General features: G+C 44.6%; 1 protein-coding gene across 1 annotated transcript in view; it reads right to left on the bottom strand.

The window, feature by feature from the left end:
• sema3ab (sema domain, immunoglobulin domain (Ig), short basic domain, secreted, (semaphorin) 3Ab) overlaps positions 1-24386 on the bottom strand; it is a 446670-nt gene that overhangs the window by 100801 nt on the left and 321483 nt on the right. Inside the window, exon 6 of the mRNA XM_078236002.1 lies at positions 8420-8513. Coding sequence (XP_078092128.1) covers positions 8420-8513 — 94 coding nt within the window. The remainder of the gene's footprint in view (positions 1-8419; positions 8514-24386) is intronic.

The following is a 24386-nucleotide window of genomic DNA, read 5'->3' as shown; positions in this document are numbered from 1 at the left end:
ATTATTGAAAGGGTGCAGAGAAGATTTACAAGGATGTTGCCTGGATTGGGTGGCATGCCTTATGAGGATAGGTTGAGGGAGCTCGGTCTTTTCTCCTTGGAGAGACGAAGGATGAGAGGTGACCTGATAGAGGTGTACAAGATGTTGAGAGGTATAGGTCGGGTGGATTCTCAGAGGCTTTTTCCCAGGGCTGAAATGGCTGCTATGAGAGGACACAGGTTTAAGGTGCTGGGGAGTAGGTACAGAGGAGATGTCAGGGGTAAGTTTTTCACTCAGAGGGTGGTGGGTGAGTGGAATCAGCTGCCGTCAATGGTGGTGGAGGCAAACTTGATCGGGTCTTTTAAGAGACTTCTGGATGAGTACATGGGACTTAATAGGATTGAGGGTTATAGGTAAGCCTATATATAAGCCTAGGTAGGTAAACATAGAACATAGAACAGTACAGCACAGAACAGGCCCTTCGGCCCACGATGTTGTGCCGAGCTTTATCTGAAACAATGACATGACCGGCGCAATTTGTGGGCTGAAGGGCCTGTTTGTGCTGTAATTTTTCTATGTTCTATGTTCTAACCTGCACATCTTTGGACTGTGGGAGAAAACAGGTGCACCCAAAGGAAATCCACGCAGACACAGGGAAAACATGCAAACTCCACACAGACAATTATCCAAGGCCAGAATTGAACCTGGGCCCCTTGCACTGTGAGGCAACAGTGCTAACCACTGCGCCACTGTGACACCCATGTTTATACTGGTGACAGGTGTCCAACATGCCCACCGATGTTGGACAGGCATAAATGATAATGATGGAAATGTATGATTAAGTTGTCATCAATACCAAGTGTTACAAATATTTCTAAGATTGTTACATTCTGGAACTCTGTCATTAGCTCAGGGTAAAATGAAGAGGGTCATGTGATCTGTTATGCACTCTACCTAGCTACATATCTAGACAATGGGGCTGTTAAGATTAAAGGCAGATTGGTTTGGGGAAGAAGGCGCAGGTGTTCACACTTGAAGGCAATGGCAACAGCATCTGTGTTTACAGTAGTTTGACTGCTAGTCTCCAAATTTCCAAGAAGCTGCTGAGAATGTTGGCTTGTCAGCACTTGTCATTTAAACTGTCCATTTAATTTCAAGATAATAGAGACTTGAGGTTTCAAGGATAGCTAATCAGCATTTCCACCTGAATACAAGGCCCATGTGATTCATGTTGCAGTGAGATGGGCTTTGAGAGGGACAGGTTTCTATGACACCCAAAAAACTCACAAATATAGGCAGTCTGCCAGGAACTGGGAGAAAGAGAGTAGCTAGTGGTTAAATGATTCGATGGTTCTTTGCATAGAATTGCGAGTGGAATCTTATAGTTTGAATGAAAGGACTCATGAGGATCTGAATTGAGGCTGGAAGATTAACCAAGCTCGTGTTATAGGAAAAATCTCAAGGAAATCTCCAACCATGGAGGACTCTTGGATGATTAAAAGTTACCAGGCTAAGAAAGGAAAATAATAGAAGTGAACCATTGGGAGCTAAGATTCACTTTGGATTGGTTCCAGGAGAATTAAATGTCTACTTGAATGACAGTGTATGGCTGGTAAATGTCAGCAGTGGACATGAGGTAGAGGGGGTGGGGGGAGGGGGTGTGGCGTGGGGGTTGGGGAGGCTGGCAACCAGGATGCTGGCAATGGGGGGGGCTTGTGCGCATGTGCCGATCTCCCTAATTGCCTCTTGAGTGGGATTAGGCCCTGCCCCCCCTTACCAGCATGTATCCCCTGGCGGAACGAGTGCTGGAAACTCAACTGAGTGCGCCCAAAAAACAGGCAGGAAAATCTCCTGTTCTCCTGTTTTCCTGCTCGTTGGACACCTAGTTTCTTTTTGGGAAACTCCCACTCCCCCCCCCCCCCCCCCACCACACCCCCCCCCCCCCTCCCCCCGCAATATCTGTGAGTGTGTTTATGGTTATGTTAAAAATGAAAGGGAAATGTTCTGTTCTATAGTTCAATGCGCAAGTCACCTACAAAACTAGTTTATCCAATAGTGTTATTGATCTGTTTGTTACAGTAAAAGTTTTAAAATGCATAACCTGGTCATGTCATCCTGTCAATTATCAACTGTCAGTTTGAATTTTTTTAAGTTATCGGTCTGTCGAAGGATCACAATACAGGCAATGCTGAATCAGCTGGACTGCCAATGGAACACTGATATTCAATGTTGCTAAGACAGCAGAAAGTCATTGTGAAGATTGAAAAGCTGAATCAATTCTCGAGAAAAGAAAACTGCAGTAAGTCAGTAACAATGTAAAAACAATTATACCCAGCAAGTGCCGCACCTGGGGGACATTCTGAATCAGTTGTAATCGACTGGGTATCATTCCACATTGAGACTCAGGAATTATAGGTTCAAGTCTCACTCCAGGACTTCAGCACAGGACTGAAGCACTGAGGGAGTGCCGCAAAGTCAGCAGCAGGAATGTTTCAGTCTCATACACCCTGTCACTACTGGCAGCGAGAATGGAGAGTTTGGCGCTCAGCCAAAAATCCATTCACTGCAGCGGGACTGGAGAATCCCAGCCATGGACGAGACCGGACAATTCGGGTCAATGTCTTTTGGACGAGCAGGGAAGATTTGCTTGGTGTCCTTGTCAATTTTTATCACTCAATCCACATCACAGGAACAGACTATCTGCTCATTATCACACTGCAACATATTAGCTTCCGTCCTTCCTACGCTGATTGATTGATTGATTTGATTTATTATTATCAAATGTATTGGGATACAGTGAAAAGTATTGTTTCTTGCGTGCTATACAGACAATGCTTCCTTTCAGAGAATCTATAGGGGACTGGGAAAGGAGAGGGTGCAGAATATAGTGTTACAGTCATAGGGTGCAGAGAATGATCAGTTTAATATGTGATAGGACCATGACAGAATGAGAGTAAAGGATGGAATGAGAAGGTCTGCTGGGGGCAGCTTGCAAGAAGTCACCTTGCTCCGGTACCATCTTGTTTTGTAACGGTGATGACTCATTAGATGTATTTCATAGAATTCCTACTGTGCAGAAGGAGGCCATTCAGCCCATTGAGTCTGCAACGATTCTCTGACAGAGTATCTTACACAGGCCCTCTCTCCTGCACTTTCCCCGCAACCCCCCGAAAACTACGTCTTTGGATACTAAGGGGCAATTTAACATGGCCAATCCACCTAACATGCCCATCTTTGGTGTATGGGAGAAAACCGGAGGACTGAGAGGAGGTCATAGAGTCATACAACGTAGAAAAGGCCCTTCACCCGATTGGGTCTGCACCAATAATAACTACTGCTAAAGTCACGCTAATCCCATTTTCCTGCACTTGTCCCATATCCTTGATATTTCAAGTGTTCATCCAAACACTTTTCAAAGGTAAGGTTTCCGGCCTCCACTCCTTCCCAGGCAGCGCATTCCAGATTCCCACCACCCTCTGAGTGTAAGTATGTTTTTCTCAAGCCCCCTCTGAATCTCCTGCCCTGCACCCTAAAACTTCACCCCCTCGTGATTGACCCCTCAACCAAGAGGAACAGCCCGTCATTGGCCAGCAGCAACATCTTCCAGTCCCACCGCTGTCAACAGGTTTTCCCATTATTTGGACCACCCACCACCAAGAAACCCACGCAGACACGGGGAGAATGTGCAGGCTCCACACAGATAGTTACCCAAGCCGGGAATCAAACCCGGGTCCCTGGCGCTGTGAGGCAGAAGTGGGTGTAAAGCATTTGGAGTTATTCTGTGGTCATGAAGTGTGCTGTGTAACCCAAGGTTTTTCTTCCCCTTTCTTATCACAATTACCTGTCACTCTATCTGTAGAAAGTGTCACTGCAATTGCTGTCACCTCCACCGCCCGCACCAAGCAATGACGATCCCATTAACAAACCAGACCAAGCAATGACTATCTCATTACCAAACCAGACCAAGCAATGACTATCTCATTACCAAACCAGGCCAAACAACGACCATCCTATTACCAAATCAGACCAAACAAAGGCCATCCCATTACCAAACCAGGCCTAAGAGATCATTGTTTGATTTGATTTGCCACTTATGAATAATTTAGGCAATTGATTGTCTAATTTTAAGATGCAAGATATATACCAGCACAATGACAATGTTAAAATGCAATTAATTATGAATATTTTAATGCAACTTTGGAAAATCTGAATTGATAAGTGAAACATTAACTCAACTTGCAACACTTTTCTTCGAGTATGACTTCAAGTGCTTGGCCTTATTCAGAATTGTTGGATTAGCAGAGGGATTAGCAGAGAGAAATCAGGAGGGCAAAAAGGGGACACGAGATTGTTTTGGCAGATAAGGCAAAGGAGAATCCAAAGAGCTTCTACAAATACATAAAGGGCAAAAGAGTAACAAGGGAGAGAGTAGGGCCTCTTAAGGATCAACAAGGTCATCTATGTGCGGATCCACAAGAGATGGGTGAGATCCTAAATGAATATTTCTCATCAGTATTTACTGTTGAGAAAAGCATGGATGTTAGGGAACTTGGGGAAATAAATAGTGATGTCTTGAGGAGTGTACATATTACAGAGAAGGAGGTGCTGGAAGTCTTAAAGCGCATCAAGATAGATAAATCCCCGGGACCTGATGAAGTGTATCCCAGGACATTGTGGGAGGCTAGGGAGGAAATTTCCGGTCCCCTAGCCGAGATATTTGAATCATCGATAGTCATGGGTGAGGTGCCTGAAGATTGGAGAGTGGCAAATGTTGTGCCTTTGTTTAAAAAGGGCTGCAGGGAAAAGCCTGGGAACTACAGGCCAGTGAGCCTCACATCTGTGGTGGGTAAATTGTTGGAAGGTATTTTGAGGGACAGGATCTACAGGCATTTAGAGATGCAAGGACTGATTAGGGACAGTCATCATGGCTTTATGAGTGGAAAATCATGTCTCACAAATTTAATTGAGTTTTTTGAAGGAGTAACCAAGAAGGTAGATGAGGGCAGTGCAGTTGATGTTGTCTACATGGACTTTAGCAAGGCTTTTGACAAGGTACCGCATGATAGGTTGTTGCATGAAGTTAAATCTCACGGTATCCATCTAAATGGATCCAAAATTGGCTTTTTGACAAAAGCCAGAGGGTGGTTGTAGAGAGTTGTTTTTCAAACTGGAGGCCTGTGACCAGCGGTGTGCCTCAGGGATCAGTGCTGGGTCCACTGTTATTTGTTATTTATATTAATGATTTGGATGAGAATATTGTGGCATGGTTAGTAAGTTTGCAGATGACAACAAGATTGGTGGCACAGTGGACAGTGAAGAAAGTTATCTCCAATTGCAACAGGATCTTGATCAATTGGGCCAGTGAGCTGATGAATAGCAGATGGAGTTTAATTCAGACAAATGCGAGGTGATGCATTTTGGGAGATTGAACTAGGGCAGGACTTACTCAGTTAATGGTAGGGCGTTGGGGAGAGTTACAGAACAAAGAGATCTCGGGGTACATGTTCATTGCTCCTTGAAAGTGGAGTCACAGGTGGAAAGAATGGTGAAGAAGGCATTCGACATGTTTGGTTTCATCGGTCAGAACATTGAATACAGGAGTTGGGACATCTTGTTGAAGTTGTACAAGACATTGGTAAGGCCACACTTGGAATACTGTGTGCAATTCTGGTCACCCTATTATAGAAAAGATATTATTGAACTAGAAAGAGTGCAGAAAAGATTTACTAGGATGCTGCCGGGACTTGATGGATTGAGTTACAAGGAGAGGCTGAATAGACTGGGACTTTTTTCTCTGGAGCGTAGGAGGCTGAGGGGTGACCTTATAGAGGTCTATAAAATAATGAGAGGCATAGACAAGGTAGATAGTCAATATCTTTTCCCAAAGATAGGGGAGTCTAAAACTAGAGGGCATAGGTTTAAGGTGAGAGGGGAGAGATACAAAAATGTCCAGAGGGGCAGTTTTTTCACACAGAGGGTGATGAGTGTCTGGAACAAGCTGCCAGGGGTAGTAGTAGAGGCGGGTACAATTTTATCTTTTAAAAAGCATTTAGATAGTTACATGGGTAAGATGGGTATAGAGGGATATGGGCCAAATGTGGGCAATTGGGATTGGTTTCGGGGTTTTAAAAAAAAAGGGCGGCATGGACAAGTTGGGCTGAAGGGCCTGTTTCCATGCTGTAAACCTCCATAACTCTATGACTCTTACTCTAAGAGCTGTAGATTCGGTTTCAAAATCAGTTTTTTCAGGCTTGCTCGTATTAACTGTAAATTTCTCATTGGTTAAAAACAATTTTTAAATTAAAATTCTTGTACTGGGACATTAGTAAAGTGAACACAGTGAAGGACAGCGTTAATCTCTTAATTCAACTCAGCTGATGTTATCAATCTGAGACTCAATTCAATGTTATCAGACTTTCACCCCTCAGTGACCCCAGCGTTCTAAAATCCGATTTTGTATTAGCTACAAATGTCAGTCTTTGTAAAGTCTTGATAAATATCTGAAAGGAGAAGCTGCTTAGAGAAACACATATACCAAGAATTAAAATCAGATCACATAAAACAAGAAAGGAAGGTTGGAGTAAAACTGTGTTATTGCAAAATTTCCATATAGCAAGAGCAGCACGTCTAACACATTAAACTCCAGAAGCAGCTCATTATGGTCATTACGGACACAACAACACAATCTGAAACACAACCTCCAACAGATTTCCCTCGCAATCGGATGGATTTTCTTCCGAGAGGTGAGTAACGGGAGTCAGGAATTTTCCTGGCTCAGCCCACCGTGCGTCAGGAGGAGGTTCCTGCAGATTTTTGTTCTGAAACGGCAGATGTTAATTCGAGTTGGGCCCATCACTCCCCCCAGAGAGAGTTTGAAGGCAGCCATAAGGGCTGCCAAGTGTGAAGGTAGTCTGTTCAAAATCTGTTATGACACAGAGGTTAATCCCTTTTACCTTGCGTCGTAATCTACTAAATGTTTTTGATTTTGATTTGATTTGATTTTGATTTGATTTATTATTGCCACATGTATTAACATACAGTGAAAAGTATTGTTTCTTGCGCGCTATACAGACAAAACATACCGTTCATAGAGAAGGAAACGAGAGAGTGCAGAATGGAGTATTACAGTCGTAGCTAGGGTGCAGAGAAAGATCAACTTAATGCAAGGTAAGTCCTTTCAAAAGTCTGACAGCAGCAGGGAAGAAGCTGTTCTTGAGTCGGTTGGTACGTGACCTCCGACTTCTGTATCTTTTTCCCGATGGAAGAAGGTGGAAGAGGGAATGTCCAGGGTGCGTGGGGTCCTTAATAATGCTGGCTGCTTTGCTGAGGCAGCCGGAAGTGTCGACAGAGTCAATGAATGGGAAACTGATTTGCATGATGGATTGGGCTACATCACAAATTATTTGGGAAAGTGTTATCTGTTCTTCATTAATGGTTCAAGGTTCATTAATATAATGGCCTGATACTCGCTTTAAGTGAATCATTAACGAGGTATTTTATTTAAATAACCAGGAAATTTAACTGAACAAGTAACATATTAACTAAGGTACGTTTTGACTGAAATGCTGTTCAAATAATACAAGGAACATCATTACCAAAACAGTAATAACAGAATTTTTGTCACTCTCAAAGAAAATATACAATCAGTATATAGTGTTTGATAGCGTTTGGAAGTTTTGGAGTTCTTCGGTAGTTGTCTGCTGTCGGTAAGGTCATTCTGACTCAGTATCCTTCTGTTAGATAGCTGGATAATTCTCTTAAGAGTTATTTAAACTGGCAGGGGTGAAGAGCTGCTCTGGAGAGGAGTGCTGGTTTTTTTGACTGGCTGCCCTGGCCTCTGGAGATGTTCTTCCAAGATGTTCTCTTGGTGCTATGGGACTTTCTCTCCATTATAATTGAAATAAAAAGGCTCTCCAGTCCTCATGTTGCACGTCGGGAGGAAGGACTGGAAGATTCTACCTCAATGGTTCTGCTGCATTATTGCAAGAGTTCCTTGTCAACACCACTGATTCTCCGTGCCTGACCTTCCACTTCTTATCATGTTGGATATAACCAAACTCCAAACAAGTACTAATTTTTTGCATAGTTTTTGGCAAAAGTCACACATGATTGGTGAAACACAGTTTGAAACAATTGTAGTAGCTTCAGATAATGTGAATTGACAGATTTGACTGGTTCAATGCGGCTGCCTCAGGGGATGTGACACAAATCGGATTATATTGATCTCGTCACAAACTTTCATTTGGGAGAGATTGAAAAGCGTGAGGCTTGTTGGGATTGAAAACAGAGAACTCATTATTTGGATGGTTTGATTTCTGTTTGAGAGCGGTCATGCTTGCAATGAATATGTACAAGCATTTAATAGAGCGTTATGTAACCAGGTTGGTGGAACATCAGCAATGAATTGGGTGAATTCCTGTCAAACTCCAAGTTTACTCACCAATCAGAATGGAAGTGGTCAGCAGCTTTGGGTCATATGGGCTTTTCCCTCTTCCATTCTCAAAATGCGATGTTTCGAGTTTGAATACATGTTCCTGTTTGCATAAAGATATATGATGATTAATACAACTCTCGACCCTCACGAAAGCAAATAATTCAACCTCTTTATCATAATTTAACACCAAGATTAATGAGACAATTATAAAGCTCATAATGGCTTTTTAAATGATTTTACTGAACAGGATAATGTTACTGCGTTTTTCAAGGTTGCAGCATTAATTCATGGACCTGTCTATGGCATACATACAGCTGTTTATTTCCTCTAACTGCAGGGAAAGGAGTTTGCAGATTGATATGACAGCCTAGTCTCTGTAAATTGTGAAGCAATCTACAAACATGTCTGATTGGAACACGTATGTCGGATTTGCAAAAACTATCGGGTATTAACACATGAATGCTTAACACCATCACATCATTCAAAATAACGGAGTTACGTTTTTCCCCTTGAGTCTCTGCCATCATTCAATGAGATCATGACTGGTAAGAAACTATATACTTGCCTTTGTCCCCTATCCATTAATACTTTTGAGTAACAAGAATGAATCAATCACAGAATCCTTACAGTGCAGAAGAAGGTCATTTGGCCCATTGAGTCTGCACCAACTCATAGCCAGGCTTACCCCGTAATCCCATGTATTTACCCCACTAATCCCCCTAACCTACATATCTTGCAACACTAAAGGACAACTTAGCATGGCCAATCCACCTAACCCACACATCTTTGGACAGTGGGAGGAAACCCTCTGCAGCACCTGGAGGAAACCCATGCATATATGGGGAGAACGTGCAAACTCCGCACGGACAGTCACCCAAGGTTGGAATTGAACCGATTTCCCGGACGTTGTGAGGCAGCAGTGCTAGCCACTGTGTTGCCCACATTCAGGATGTCTTTCTCTGCTCAGACAATAATGTTCAATGTGTTCATTCTGTCTTTCCTTAATTATATAACGACTAAAATCTAAGGTCCATGTTGGTTGAATTTATATCACTAATTCTAGTTTGGCACATTTACAATCAAAACATTCAATAAAATCTCAGCGTAAAAGAGCAAGAGCAGAATCTCCCTGAGGATAAAGTCTAACTTCTGTTAATGAAATTATTAACCCAGTTTTTATAAATGTGTTTACATTTGGATGGATCCAACAGTCGGTGAAAAGGTTCAAAATACAAAGTAACATTTTAAAGAAAAAGGAAAGATAATTTTGGGGTAGTTCAGTCTTTGCAAAGAAATTGGGTAAGGTTTTAACACATATATTGGACAGAGGAACTGTTGCAAAATCTTGATTAATAGAAAATAATATTTATTTTGAATAAGATTCCAGGAACGCAATGCTTTCCAAGGAATTCCCTCAAATTGTAAGGAGTTTCGTCATACTGATTATCTCAACAGACAACCTTCTCTTCCATGACACCACTGAAATCACTGGATTTAATGAAGATGCGACCACCACTTCCTCTCTGAGAAAGCACACTCTCCATTTGCCATCAGTACTATTCTCACTGAGGTCAGCTCTCCAGAACTGCCTGCCCCTGTCCCATTCTAACCACTTCTGCTCTAGTTAATACAACTGCTGTCAAAAGGTCTGCAGTGTTGCAGGCACCTGCATGTGTAACAGCTTTATTTCATGAATGGAAAATGAATTCCTCTTGTACACGTGCCAGATGAGACTGTGCTGTGTATTTTGGAAAGCGCTACATTTGAGAATGCCTCACCCTGAACCTTGTTCAATGATGGTTACTGTGAATGACTCAGCCAGCTCCACGAAGGAATGGGAGATGTGAACTCATTATAGCACTCATTTCTATCCTGCGTTTTAATGAGCTCTCTATCCCCTATTCTAGAATTCAGTCTGTTGGATCATTCACTGTCGACTAATTAGAGTTTCCATCATGTCTACAAGAAGATCTATTGCAGATCTGAGCACAGGGTTGTAAATGGAAGCAGAAAAGTCCATCCTTCTGGAAGATAAAGTGATTGCAAAACAATGTTATTCAAAATATCGATATAAATTAATCCACAATTTTATAAATAGCACAGTGAGGGGATTTTAGAATTCACCAGCTGATGTTGGACGTAATTATATTGCAGGATTTTAATAATAGCGATTCTTTAATGTCATTGGAGAGGAAACATTGATTTATTCAGATGGCAATAATTCCAGCTCAATAGATTTCTGGAGACTTAATCGCATCAACAATTTTGAACATCTTTCCTTAGTAAGTGAAACCAATTCTCCGAGTGCACTGCCAATAAAAATCTCTTTTTGTAACAAAGTAATGTCAAATGTAATTAATCACTTAGCATTTTAACGTGGTGAGTTGCCCTTAAAGGGACAGTCGCTTGAGGGACAACACAGCAGAGTCAGAGTCACATGGTCTGTGATGCCCTTAAAGGGACCATCACCACACGTGGACAGTAACTTTTAATGAAGGTAAAATAAATGGAAGCTCTTTGTTGTGGTGACGCTTTTACGTACAGCTTGCAATGTACAATTAATGGAAGCCCCAGTGCTATCAATTCTACATTTCCTCATGTGTTCCTTCCAGTAACAGGATGGACAATCATAGAAATCATAGAAACCCTACAGTACAGAAAGAGGCCATTCGGCCCATCGAGTCTGCACCAACCACAATCCCACCCAGGCCCTACCCCCACATCCCTACATAATTTACCCACTAATCCCTCTAACCTACGCATCCCAGGACACTAAGGGGCAATTTTAGCATGGCCAATCAACCTAACCCGCACATCTTTGGACTGTGGGAGGAAACTGGAGCACCCGGAGGAAACCCACGCAGACACAAGGAGAATGTGCAAACTCCACACAGACAGTGACCCAAGCCGGGAATCAAACCCAGGTCCCTGGAGCTGTGAAGCAGCAGTGCTAACCACTGTGCTACCGTGCCGTATCATTTCAGTGGCTTTTTATTAGACAAGGTATAGAACACATTTGCATAGCTGAAGAAAATGAACAAAGTTTGATGAAAAATAACACAGGTTAGTGATTTAAATGGCCAACATATTAATACTGGTAAAACAAAGCTGCCTTGAAGGACAAAACCACGTCTGTCCTCTCAGTTTGATGTAAAAGATTGGAAAGCACTCTTTCAAGAAGAGTATGGTGTTTTCCACATGTTCTGCCAATATTTATCCTTCAACCAACATTACTAAACACTGATCACCCAGTCAAACATCGTATTGCTGTTCTTTGTATTGCTGTTCTGGGAGCTTGCTGTGCACAAACTCTCCATACTCTGCATATTGCACCAATGACTACACTTCCAATATACTTTCTTCAACTGCAATGTGCTTCAGGATATCCTGAAATCATGAAAGATGTGAAGTAAAGGGAAAGTCCTCCCCTTTTGTAGGAAAATAAATCTATCAAAAAAGCAAGACTTATATTTATGATAACTCCCTCAGTCACTTTGTAAAGTGTGGGCTAATCAGAAGCAGTCAATACGCACTCACGACTAATCAACCTCCTCAAGGAAATTATTAAAGGTTTAAAGGAAGGAAATGCAGTAAATGTGGCTGATGTAGAATTTCAAAACCTATTTGTTTAAGTGAGGACTAAATGGATATTCTGTGATGACCAAGGTTAGTTAGCGATGTGATCCAGGGCTTTCCAATCAAAACATTCATCTTCCCTCCTCAATGTTCCGGAGCAGAGCTCATGGCCATGGGATGGGAGGTGGGATGGTAGAACAACACAAAATTCAGACACGGCAGATTGCGATACAGGGTGTAAGAGGCTGGAGGAGAACAGATTGAGGGAATTGAGCAGGCAATCAGCTCAGTGGAGATTTTGGAGAACAGGGCAGACAATGTGTACTTAATCTAAATATTAAAATTTGCAGTGAACTGCAGGAACAGAATGACTTTGAGTAGAATAACGGGGTGTCTAAAATTGCTCCAGCGCTCCAAGTGCAGCTAAGACAGATTCACCATCATTTCCATTTTCTCAAATTCAAAACTCCAGGTGTACGGCTTTGAAATGTAAGGAGCTGTATTCACTGCAGTCTGCTGTCCAACCATTAAGGCGGGAATGGCAGTGACTCAGCTGCCAGAGGTGAACGGCCAACCGAGCCAATTAAACGCCAAATTGAAGATCATCTCCCTGGGACTGCTGGCACCTTGTTAGTGGTGGACCTGCCCCTCTGCCATGTGGGAAGATTGTCAATTACAAGGGCGTGGTTTCTGTGAAGAGATGAGCAAGGGAATGCCCCAGAATCAAGGGCCTGTCCCGCAGCACCATGTGACCCATGGAGGGGTTACCCCTCTAATCGCTGGGGCATGCCTCCTTGGCCCAGGCAAAAAACTACAACTCTCTGCCACACCTACAGAGGCACCTCAAACAGAGAGACCACTTGTTCTCTCTCTGCCGAGGCCACCTCTCTCAGTGGAACCTCCGAAGCTACAGAGCTGCTGGCCTCTGATCGGGTCAGCCCGTGATCTTTAATTGGACAGTGAGCCCAGTTGACAGTGAGAGGCCGCCAATGGGACAATCACCACCATGGTCCTGCCATGTGTCTCTGCAGGCTCAGAATGTGCACATGGTCCTGATATCAAGACGTAGCCCTCCTTAGTAAACCTCAGCGACAGATTCACATAAATGATGCCTGAGCTGTGAGGATAGAATTATCCTCAAGGTTTGAAAAACAAAAACCTAATTCATTGGAATTTAAACAAAAATCAAATGTTCAAACTTTGAAAGTTTGAGAGAGGTTCTGATGTGAAGAATTATTTTTGCTGTTTTATTGACCAATGAAAAAACAGCATAAATTTTAGGATTGATGCTAAAAGCATAAAGAGACAGGAACAAAGAAGCCTGGTTTTGTGAGAAGTTACCCAGACCTGGAATGTAACAGGTCTCCTGGCTTTTGAAGCTAAAAATGAAATGCTTTAGAGAGAACTATATCTGGAGAAGTTGTAACGGCGAGTGGTAAATTGGATTCGACTGCATTGTTCTGTTGTAGAGCTGAACCTCACACAGAAAGAATGGAACCAAAAGAGAAAATGCTGGAAAATCTCAGCAGGTCTGGCAGCATCTGTAAGGAGAGAAAAGAGCTGACGTTTTGAATCCAGATGACCCTTTGTCAAAGCTAAAAGGCAGAGAAAGTGGGAGATATTTATACTGCAGGGGGAGGGAATGAAAGATGAGTCATTGTCATAGAAACCAGGGAAACCAGCTAATAGCTGTCCACAGAGAGAATAAAGAGGGTGAATGGTCAAATGGCAGAGAAGCTGTAAGCTGTGACAGATGGAGATGTTGGGGGGTAGGGGGGGAGTGGGACAGAGGTAGAATGTAGAAAAGGGTCAGTGCGGAGTGGGGGGAGAAAAGGTAAGGGAAGAGGGATGAAGTAGGGGGAAGGAAAGAGTGAGGGGGAGATATGAAGAAAGACAATAAAGAAATAAAAGGTAGAGAACAGAAAAAAATTAAATAAAATAGAATGAAAACAAAGAGGGTCGAGATGGGGTCGAGTAAATCACCCGAAGTTGTTGAATTTGATGTTGAGACCGGAAGGCTGTAAAGTGCCCAGCCGGAAGATGAGATGCTGTTCCTCCAGTTTGCGTTGAGCTTCACTGGAACATTGCAGCAGGCCAAGGACAGACATGTGGGCATGGGAGCAGGATCGTGTGTTAAAATGGCAGCGACAGGAAGAAGTAAGAAGTCTCACAACACCAGGTTAAAGTCCAATAGGTTTATTTGGTAGCAAATACCATAAGCTTTCGGAGCACTGCTCCTTCGTCAGATGGAGTGGAAATCTGCTCTCAAAGAGTGCAAACAGACAGAATCAAGTTGCAGAATACTGATTAGAATGCGAATCCTACAGCCAGCCGTCCTCATGTGTGCGGAACATGGCTATCAGTTTCTGCTCAGCGACTCTGCGCTGTCATGTGTTGTGAAGGCCGCCTTGGAGAACGCTTACCTGAAGATCCAAGGCTGAATGCCCGTGACTGCTGAAGTGCTCCCCCACAGGAAGAGAACTGTCTTGCCTGGTGATTGTCGAGCGGTGTTAATTCATCCGTTGTCGTAGCGTCTGCATGGTTTCCCCAATGTACCATGCCTCGGGACATCCTTTCCTGCAGCGTATCAGGTAGACAACGTTGGCTGAGTTGCAAGAGTAGGTACCGTGTACCTGGTAGATGGTGTTCTCACGTGAGATGATGGCATCCGTGTCGATGATCCGGCACGTCTTGCAGAGGTTGCTGTGGCAGGATTGTGTGGTGTCGTGGTCACTGTTCTCCTGAAGGCTGGGTAGTTTGCTGCGGACAATGGTCTGTTTGAGGTTGCGTGGTTGTTTGAAGGCAAGAAGTGGGGGTGTGGGGATGGCCTTGGCGAGATGTTCGTCTTCATCAATGACATGTTGAAGGCTCCGGAGGAGATGCCGTAGCTTCTCCGCACACATGAGGACGGCCTAAACCAGGATGTTGGATTTATGTCACATTATCAGTAACCCCCACAGCTTGCCTCCTGGACTTGCAGAATTTCACTAGCTGTTCTGTCTGGAGACAATACACATCTCTTTAATCTGTGTTTAATGTTCCCTCCACCCACATTGTCTGTACATTTAAGACCTGGCTGGCTGTAGGATTCGCATTCTAATCAGTATTCTGCAACTTGATTCTGTCTGTTTGCACTGTTTGAGAGCAGATTTCCACTCCATCTGATGAAGGAGCAGTGCTCCGAAAGCTTATGGTATTTGCTACCAAATAAACCTGTTGGACTTTAACCTGGTGTTGTGAGACTTCTTACTGTGTTCACCCCAGTCCAACGTCGGCATCTCCACATCAAGTAACCGGAAGGTCAGGGTCTTGATTGAGCACAGACCGAAGGTGCTCAGCAAAGAATGGGTTGAATGGTCTCCCTGTCTGCTGAGGTTTCTTGAATTTTATACCATTTTTTTAGCTAAATTGCATTCTGCACAGACTAGGAATTATTTCATCCAGCATTCGAAAATCACACAGCAGCTAATAAAAAACAGAAAACACATCCTTGGCCCTTCGATTCCTCCCGAGTGTCACAAACATCGGTAAAGAGAGATACTGTCTATCATTCTTGATACTCTTCATTTAGAACCTATACTGCAGGAGAGAATTTGATGGAATTTATTTGTCACTTCCATGTTTCATTGTTAGCAGGAAATCTGAATTTTGCATTAATAGGCCATGGTTGCAGATTTTAGAAATGTTTTGCAGTGGACACTTATTATTTTTAAGATTTAAAATTGAATAGAAAACTGGAAAAAGGAATAAGTTGACAGAAAAATTCCAGGGACTTTAATCTTCCCACTCAACTCCAATCTTTCCAAACCTCGGGAAACAAAACAATTTCCGTTTCGGAAAATGCAATTTACATGTAATTTACAGTGATAATTACACCGTTAACAATGTAACCATGAAACTGGAGGAGGATGTTTGGAGGGGTGTGAGGAATAGACAATGGTGATATTTTAGTGTTAATTGCAATTAAAAGTGGCATTGCAAACATCCACTCAAACCCTCTTACGTGGCATTTCATTGCATTTCTGGCATTGTTCTCTCAGTCTAGTCGGAACATTTAGGGCCCGATTTTACCATTGCGTCACGCCCGTTTTCAGGCACCGAAAACTTGGTAAAGTCGGGCGTGAAGCGATTAGCGCGATCCGCGCAGATGCCAACTTTACCAAGGCCTGAAAATGGCCGTGATCCGATTCACACCCGAAACGGGCGCAACAGCGATTTAAATGCATTTGCATGTATTTAAATTGAATTAATGAACTGCCCGCCCAACTTTACCAGCATTTCCCCCTTTACCATCGCGTTCGCCCGTCCAGATTGGGCGTGAAACAGACCTGCTCGGCAAAGGTCTGTTTCGGGCGCTCGAGCTTCTGAAGAGGTAAGATCAGAGCTTCCAACGGCTCTCTGACTCAGATCGGTGGTGGGGTGGCCGGGGTGGGGGTGGGGGCGGTGGTGGGGGGGGGGGGGGGGGGGGGGGGCGGTGTTGAGGCCAGATCATTCTCTGCTGGGGGGGAAGATGGAGGCCCGGACATTCTCTGGTGGGAGGGCAGGAGGAGGCCCAATCGCTCCCTGGTGGGGAGACGGTGGGGGGGGGGGGGGGGGGGGGGGGGGGAGTGGGGGGGGGGGGGAGGAGGAGAGAGGAGGGAGGCCAGATGGATCTTTGGTGGGTGGGGTGGGGGGGGGGGGCAGGGGAGACCGCTGCCACTCTGCGGGCGATCTTTGGAGGGGAAGAGGGGCAGAGGGTTGTGATCGCTCTGGGGAGCAGGGGTGTGGGGGGTGGGTGGGGGGGTGGAGGGGTGGGGGTGGATAAGGGGGACAGTTATGTTGTGGGTGTGGGGCGATGTCTGTGGGGTCCATCGCTCCCGCTTTTAGCCCCCGGGCCGCTTTATCTGCTTTTTGCGTCCCGGGCGCGATGTGACAGGGGAGTGTTTTTCAAATCTTTTTCTCACTGCGCATGCGCAGTTGAAGGCCCCGATCGGAGCTGCAGCGTTTCGGGCACAATAAGCCCCGCCCACAGCGCGATTCAAACCCGTGATTTTTTTTCAGGCTGAGTGTGAATGGGGGCACCTGAGAACCGGTTTCCAACTCGGATCTGAATTCCGCCCAGATTCAGCACTAAGAATGAAAATGGTAAAATCGGGTCCTAAATCATCGCTTCTCAGCCTTTTGGCAAAGATCAGGCATCGGATGAAGCCCAAGATGGGGGACAATGCTTCATCTTGTCAGCTCGGATCTTGTTTGTCTTTCCTGAGGGGACCTTGAATTGGATTCAATTTGAATTCCTACCTCTCGCACTCGCTCCCTCTCGCACTCGCTCCCTCTCGCACTCGCTCCCTCTCGCACTCGCTCCCTCTCGCACTCGCTCCCTCTCGCACTCGCTCCCTCTCGCACTCGCTCCCTCTCGCACTCGCTCCCTCTCGCACTCGCTCCCTCTCGCACTCGCTCCCTCTCGCACTCGCTACCTCTCGCACTCGCTCCCTCTCGCACTCGCTCCCTCTCGCACTCACTACCTATTTAAGCTATCTCATTTTAGATTGTGTAAAAGGCACACAAAAATGTTTAGCACCAACGTCTGAGAAGTTCAGAGAGCAACATGAGATTGTGAAGGATTGGGTTGTTAACAAGGGAAATAACTTTGAGTTAGTTTTAAACAAATGGTGGCTGGATGCCAAGATCGATGCCCCCCCCACCCCCCCGGAATTCTCTGTTCTCCCCGACCAGAGCGATGATGTCGTGACGTCAGGTGAGATTTTATACAGGCCTGGGGGAGTGGCCAGGTGAGGAGAGGGGGTGAGGGTGGGGGGTACAGGGAGGGCATGGGGAGCATGGGATGCACGGAGAGGATGTGTGTTGCAGGGGAGGGTGCGGGGTACGGGAAGGGTGGAGGGTGAGGGGTGTGGGGAGCGTGGGGGGTGCGGAGAGGGTGGGGGGTGCAGGGAGGGTGGGGTGTGTGGGGAAGTTGGCGGGTGAGGGGGAGGGTGGGGGTGTGGCAGAGGGTGGAGGGTGCAGAGAGGTTGGGTGGTTGCGGGGAGAGTGGGGGTTGCAGGGAGGGTGCGGGGAGGGTGGGGATTGCAGGAAGGGTGGGGGGAGGTTGGGGGTGGGGGGATGGGGTGTACAGGGAGGGTGGGGATGTGGGGAGGGTGGGGGGGTGAGGGGCGGGAGGCAGCACCCCCGATTTCTGAACATAAAATTCACCCCATTATCTCAGTTTCTCATTCCACAGATGCTGCGTACCTGCCGAGTGCCTCCAACCTTTCTGTTTTTATTCCATCATGATGGATGTTTCCCCTCAATCAGCACAAGTTCATATATTTTGTGCCACAGTTTTGTCACATTGCTGAGTTTTGTGTTAAGATTAGATTTGCTCATATCACTCACTTTCCACACAATGCGCTGAATTTTCTGGGTTTTTTTCCAAACTACTACCTCAGGTGGGAAATGGTTGTCTCGCCCATCGCCTGCACTGTGGCTTTTCCCACTGAATTTGTAAACACTTGAAGAAAGAATGCTGAAGGCGGCTCCCACTAAATCATCCTGGTGGCAGTGCCTCCTACCCCGCCAGCAACCTTGGCTTTCAACAGATCAGGGCACCCTGCCCACAGACACACCCCCGCCGTGCCTTCATCCCTCAAAGAAGCCACCCAAATCCTGAACCGCCCAACCCCGTACTGCCCCCTTGCACTGGGCGGATCCCAGATCAGTACGAGGGCACTGCCTGTGCATGACCACCAACCCCCACACCTACCCTGGGAGATGTACTCGTCTCTGCGCCCTCAGGGGGAGACCGACCATTCATCAAGTTCCTGTTTTACAAAGGCTGTTGTAAACCCCGCAGTCCTAACGTCACATCAGTGGTGGTGGGTGGTAGCGGGACCCTCAGGTTGGGGTAATAGAGCAGAGAAACCCACCAATGATATTGAAGTGTACGGTCATTGGGTTTGTTTCATTGCATGGTGGGAATCCCGTTATAACATTGTTGGGGGTGAAGACAATCCGGCGGGAAGATTTCCGCTGGCGTGAATGCCGTTTTGGAGACTCCTGTTGTATTTTTTATCCACGCTGCCATTCCTGCTCACTGAACATAAGGGTGGGAAATCCCAGCCTCTGTGTCTGTCTGTGATATACTGTTCACTGTACATTATACCCTCATTAAATGGCTGACACGTGCATGCTATTTTGCTAATAAAACTCCTGAACTTACACAAATCTCAAACCACATTGAACACGGCATTCGCTTTGTAACCACCTCGCATCATACACGACTGGAAATTTCAATGAGAATGTTTATCAAGGATAGACATTGGGCGGGATTTTCCTGCCCTTCCTGCCAGTGGGATCTTCCAGTCCTGCCAATGTCGACCACAGGTTCCCTGGCAAGAGTGGGTGCAAACAACAGGAAAACCTATTGACAGCAGCGGGACTGTAAGATGGGTGGGGGGGTGGTGGAAGAGGGTGGTTGATTCTGCGATGCTATTTCGTGTCTATAAATCTCTGTTATAATTACACAATTCACAATTACGCTGCATCGGTACCCAGCCAGCTGTCCCTGGAAAACTACGACCATCTCTGAACAGCTAATGTGCTCTGCTGCCTAACGTAGGGAGGATGAGTTGAACGCCCCCGGCAGCTATAATAAACCTAATTATAATCAAATTCAAATAATAATCAAACTCTTCATTCACACTTCATTAATTTAAATTATCTTCTAAGTATATTTCATATTATTCATAGAACATCCAGGTATCAGGCTGAACAAATTGAGGGGAAGCTGAATGAATGAGTCACAGAGCCAGGAATCGGATATTACAGCCTCGTCCATCCCAAAACCATTAAATCCCACCCGATGTCAACAGACTTTCCCATGCTCACCTGCTCCGATTCCCGTGGCAGGCGGGCTGGTAAAATTCCAGTCATGGGGTCATTTTGACAGAGAATGAGGCCATTGTTCCATCTATTCCATGCCAGCTCACAGTACAGCAGTCCCATTCTCCCATTCTATCCATGTAGTCCAGTGAGTTTATCACTCTCAAATACCTATCCATTTTCATTTCGAGATCATTCATTGTCTCCACATCCACCAGCATCGTAAGCAGCAAATTTCAGGTCATTACTACTTGCTGTGTAAGAAATCAGGATTTCTCCAACCCAACAAAAATCCCCCCATCCCTGGAATCATTCTGGTAAATCTCACCTCTCAATGACCCTGATCTTTCAAAAGTCACTGGAGTCAGGGAAAGTCCCAGAGGATTGGAAAATCGCTGTTGTAACCCCACTGTTCAAGAAGGGAACAAGAAAAAAGATGGAAAATTATAGGCCAATTAGCCTAACCTCAGTTGTTGGCAAAATTCTAGAATCCATCGTTAAGGATGAGATTTCTAAATTCTTGGAAGTGCAGGGTCGGATTAAGACAAGTCAGCATGGATTTAGTAAGGGGAGGTCGTGCCTGACAAACCTGTTAGAGTTCTTTGAAGAGATAACAAATAGGTTAGACCAAGGAGAGCCAATGGATGTTATCTATCTTGACTTCCAAAAGGCCTTTGACAAGGTGCCTCACGGGAGACTGCTGAGTAAAATAAGGGCCCATGGTATTCGAGGCAAGGTACTAACATGGATTGACGATTGGCTGTCAGACAGAAGGCAGAGAGTTGGGATAAAAGGTTCTTTCTCAGAATGGCAACCGGTGACAAGTGGTGTCCCGCAGGGTTCAGTGTTGGGGCCACAGCTGTTCTCTTTATATATTAACGATCTAGATGACGGGACTGGGAGCATTCTGGCCAAGTTTGCCGATGATACAAAGATAGGTGGAGGGGCAGGTAGTATTGAGGAGGTGGGGAGGCTGCAGAAAGATTTAGACAGTTTAGGAGAGTGGTCCAAGAAGTGGCTGATGAAATTCAACGTGGGCAAGTGCGAGGTCGTACACTTTGGAAAAAAGAATAGAGGCATGGACTATTTTCTAAACGGTGACAAAATTCATAATGCTAAAGTGCAAAGGGACTTGGGAGTCCTAGTCCAGGATTCTCTAAAGGTAAACTTGCAGGTTGAGTCCGTAATTAAGAAAGCAAATGTAATGTTGTCATTTATCTCAAGAGGCTTGGAATACAAAAGCAGGGATGTACTTCTGAGGCTTTATAAAGCACTGGTTAGGCCCCATTTGGAGTACTGTGAGCAATTTTGGGCCCCACACCTCAGGAAGGACATACTGGCACTGGAGCGGGTCCAGCGGAGATTCACACGGATGATCCCAGGAATGGTAGGCCTGACATACGATGAACGTCTGAGGATCGTGGGATTATATTCATTGGAGTTTAGGAGGTTGAGGGGAGATCTGATAGAAACTTACAAGATAATGAACGGCTTAGATAGGATGGACGTAGGGAAGTTGTTTCCATTAACAGGGGAGACTAGGACGCGGGGGCACAGCCTTAGAATAAAAGGGAGTCACTTTAGAACAGAGATGAGGAGAAATTTCTTCAGCCAGAGAGTGGTGGGTCTGTGGAATTCATTGCCACAGAGGGCTGTGGAGGCCGAGACGTTGAGCGTCTTCAAGACAGAAATTGATAAATTCTTGATTTCTCGAGGAATTAAGGGCTATGGGGAGAGAGCGGGTAAATGGAGTTGAAATCAACCATGATTGAATGGTGGAGTGGACTCGATGGGCCGAATGGCCTTACTTCCGCTCCTATGTCTTATGGTCTTATGGTCTTATGGTTAAATTCTGGTAAATCTCCCCGCATCCTCTCAATGACCCTCACATCCTTCCCAATGTGTTATGACCAGAACTGGATGTGGTCCAACCAGAGTTCATATAAGTGAAGCATAATCGCTCTGCTCTTACACCCATTGCCTCTCTGTAGGAAGCCCAAGCTTCCATATGGTTTGTTCACCATGCTCTCTGTAAGTCCTGTCACCTTCATTACATACATAAATCCCAGGTTCCTAGACACACTGTCAGGATGTGGAGCAGGGATGCCGGTGGTGGCGATTGGAGGAGGTGGGTGAAGGTGGTTGTGGAGGTGGGTGTTGGCTCAGACGGGGGGGGGGGGGGGGGGGGGGGGGGGCGGAGAAGATGCTGACGATCAGTGGGGTGGGTAGAGAAGTGCCCACTCGGTCGGGGGTGGGGAGGGGAGTGTGATGGGCTGGGGGAAAGGTTTACTCAGGTTCTGATTGGGATTCCCTTTAAAGATGGTGCCCTGATCTCTGAGCAGCGGGGTTTTGCCGGTGTGTTGAGATCCCCCCTCCCCAAATGATGGTGTGAACCATGCCCCTTTTTTTTCGCAGAGTGTCTGATCTGGAAGTAAGATCTGGACAGAAAATCAATTGGTTTCCCTGCAGAGAAACACGATGGTTTTCTCGCTGGAAACAACTCCCTGGAATTTTTGGTAAGATTCCCCCGACATTTCTCTTTTTCCAAATTGATCGTAGTGTTAGAGACACTTCCATCATCAACTTGTTTCCAACCCGGAAATGGAGCAACAATTGACCATCAGTCCCAAGATGCCAATCTAGATCACGTCTCATAGATGCTTCTAAATTATAAAGCTGTTAATGAAAGGCTGACTGAAGCAGATGGATGTGTAGACGGGAAATCTATTCACAAAGGAGCACATAGTAAAGGCAAACTGAACTCAAAATATTTGGTAAAACAGCCAAAATTTGCTGAGCCTCGTCTCTCTCTTGATTACTGTGGTAACTAGAATAACATGAGCTTATAAACCATTCTTTTCAACATCCACACTGAAACAGAATAGTAACAAAAAGATTGCAAACAAATTCAAAAAATGGAATTGGAAAAATTGGGAATTATTCAATATGCATCAGAATGCTGCATTATTATGTAAAGGGAATAGACAGAGTGGAAAACAGCAGCACATATTAAAGAATGGTACACTTAACTGTGCAACACTTGATTATCAAAACCGCTCAACTATCAGAATCAGCGTTTACGTCCGCTGAACATTTTAAGTTATAATTACTGGTTCCAATTTTCTGAACTCTTCATTAAGCAAATGAATCCTTTGTTTCTGAAGCAGCCCAATCAAAAATGAACTGGAATAAATGCCCCCTAAAGCGCAATAATTTAACCCTTTCAATAGTGAAGAAACTTTTCAGTTTTCTTTCCAAAGCTGCATGATATCCGGAAAAGTATTTTCCTGGGAACATCCAGCGAGTAGTGAAACAAAATAAAAACATCGCGAGATCATCAATGTTACTTAAATCATAGAGGATTGGGAATAATTAAAAAATATGACTGTAAAATATGTCACAGGAAAACGAGTTGGAAACCGATTTTACTAAATCAGATTAGCCATTGTTACCGAGTTAGAGAAATTCGGAAATCCTCGACACTATTGAGAAAATTGGAATATTTGGGTCAGGACGGATTCAACTCAATGCAATATTTGGACTGACCGATCTGTCAGTGACTACATGTTGTACATTCCTGATTAACCAATGAATAATAATGATCATAATATATATTAACATATTAAATATGTTAATCTTAATAATATATTAAAATTATCTAATACAAATACAAAATGCCATAAATGATTCCAGGATTTTAAAAAATTAACCACAGGAACCGAAATGCTTTCCATTGGAGACAATTGCGTGGGTTTCCTCCAGGTGCTCTGATTTCCTCCCGCAGTCTGAAAGACGCGCCGGTTAGGTGCGTTGACCCGAAGAGGTGCCAGAGTGTGGCGACTAGGGGAATTTCACAGTAACTTCATTGCAGTGTTAATGTAAGCCTTACTTGTGACTAATAAATAAACTTTAAATTTTGTACTTGATTCAAATATTGATCATAAAAGCTGAAGGCAGGGGAGCAAGATTAACAAACTTCCAACAAAACCATCCATTGGGAGGATTTCTTTGACTCACTGAATGGCAGTTTTGTGGGATAAACTTACACCATACTCAGGAATTTGGATAAATGTGCAAGAACAGTGCTGACGTTTTGATTGTGAAAAGTCTGATATGGTGAAATATTCTGTGCTGTTGGGAACAGGATCAGTGAGCTGAACGGTGTAACTGCCTTGAACAATATTTTTCTTCATGTAAACATAAGAAATCAATCTGCATCACTCCTATTGCAGGGAAAAACTAATATCTGGAATATGTTCTTTTATTTAAGAGATAATTGTTTAAACTTCACAATTAGGAAAATGGTTAAACCAAGTATTGTATCATGTTTAGGGAACAACATAAAGAAGATTTGGGTTATAAGTTCATCTTGGGAGATAAAGTATAAAGAAAAATAGCAAATTGGCCGCCTGTATTGGATTTTGACGTTTTATTCCATTGACCTGTGTTCATTTCAATTGCTTCATTGTTCCTTTATGTCTAACTTTGAAGAGGAAGATCTGAGTAAAGTAACTCTGCTCATCAAAAACATGAATAAACC

This window comes from Mustelus asterias, chromosome 19, assembly GCF_964213995.1.
Source record: "Mustelus asterias chromosome 19, sMusAst1.hap1.1, whole genome shotgun sequence".
In the NCBI taxonomy this organism is placed as follows: Eukaryota; Metazoa; Chordata; class Chondrichthyes; order Carcharhiniformes; family Triakidae; genus Mustelus; species Mustelus asterias.
This window is presented reverse-complemented; position numbering and strand designations above follow the sequence as displayed.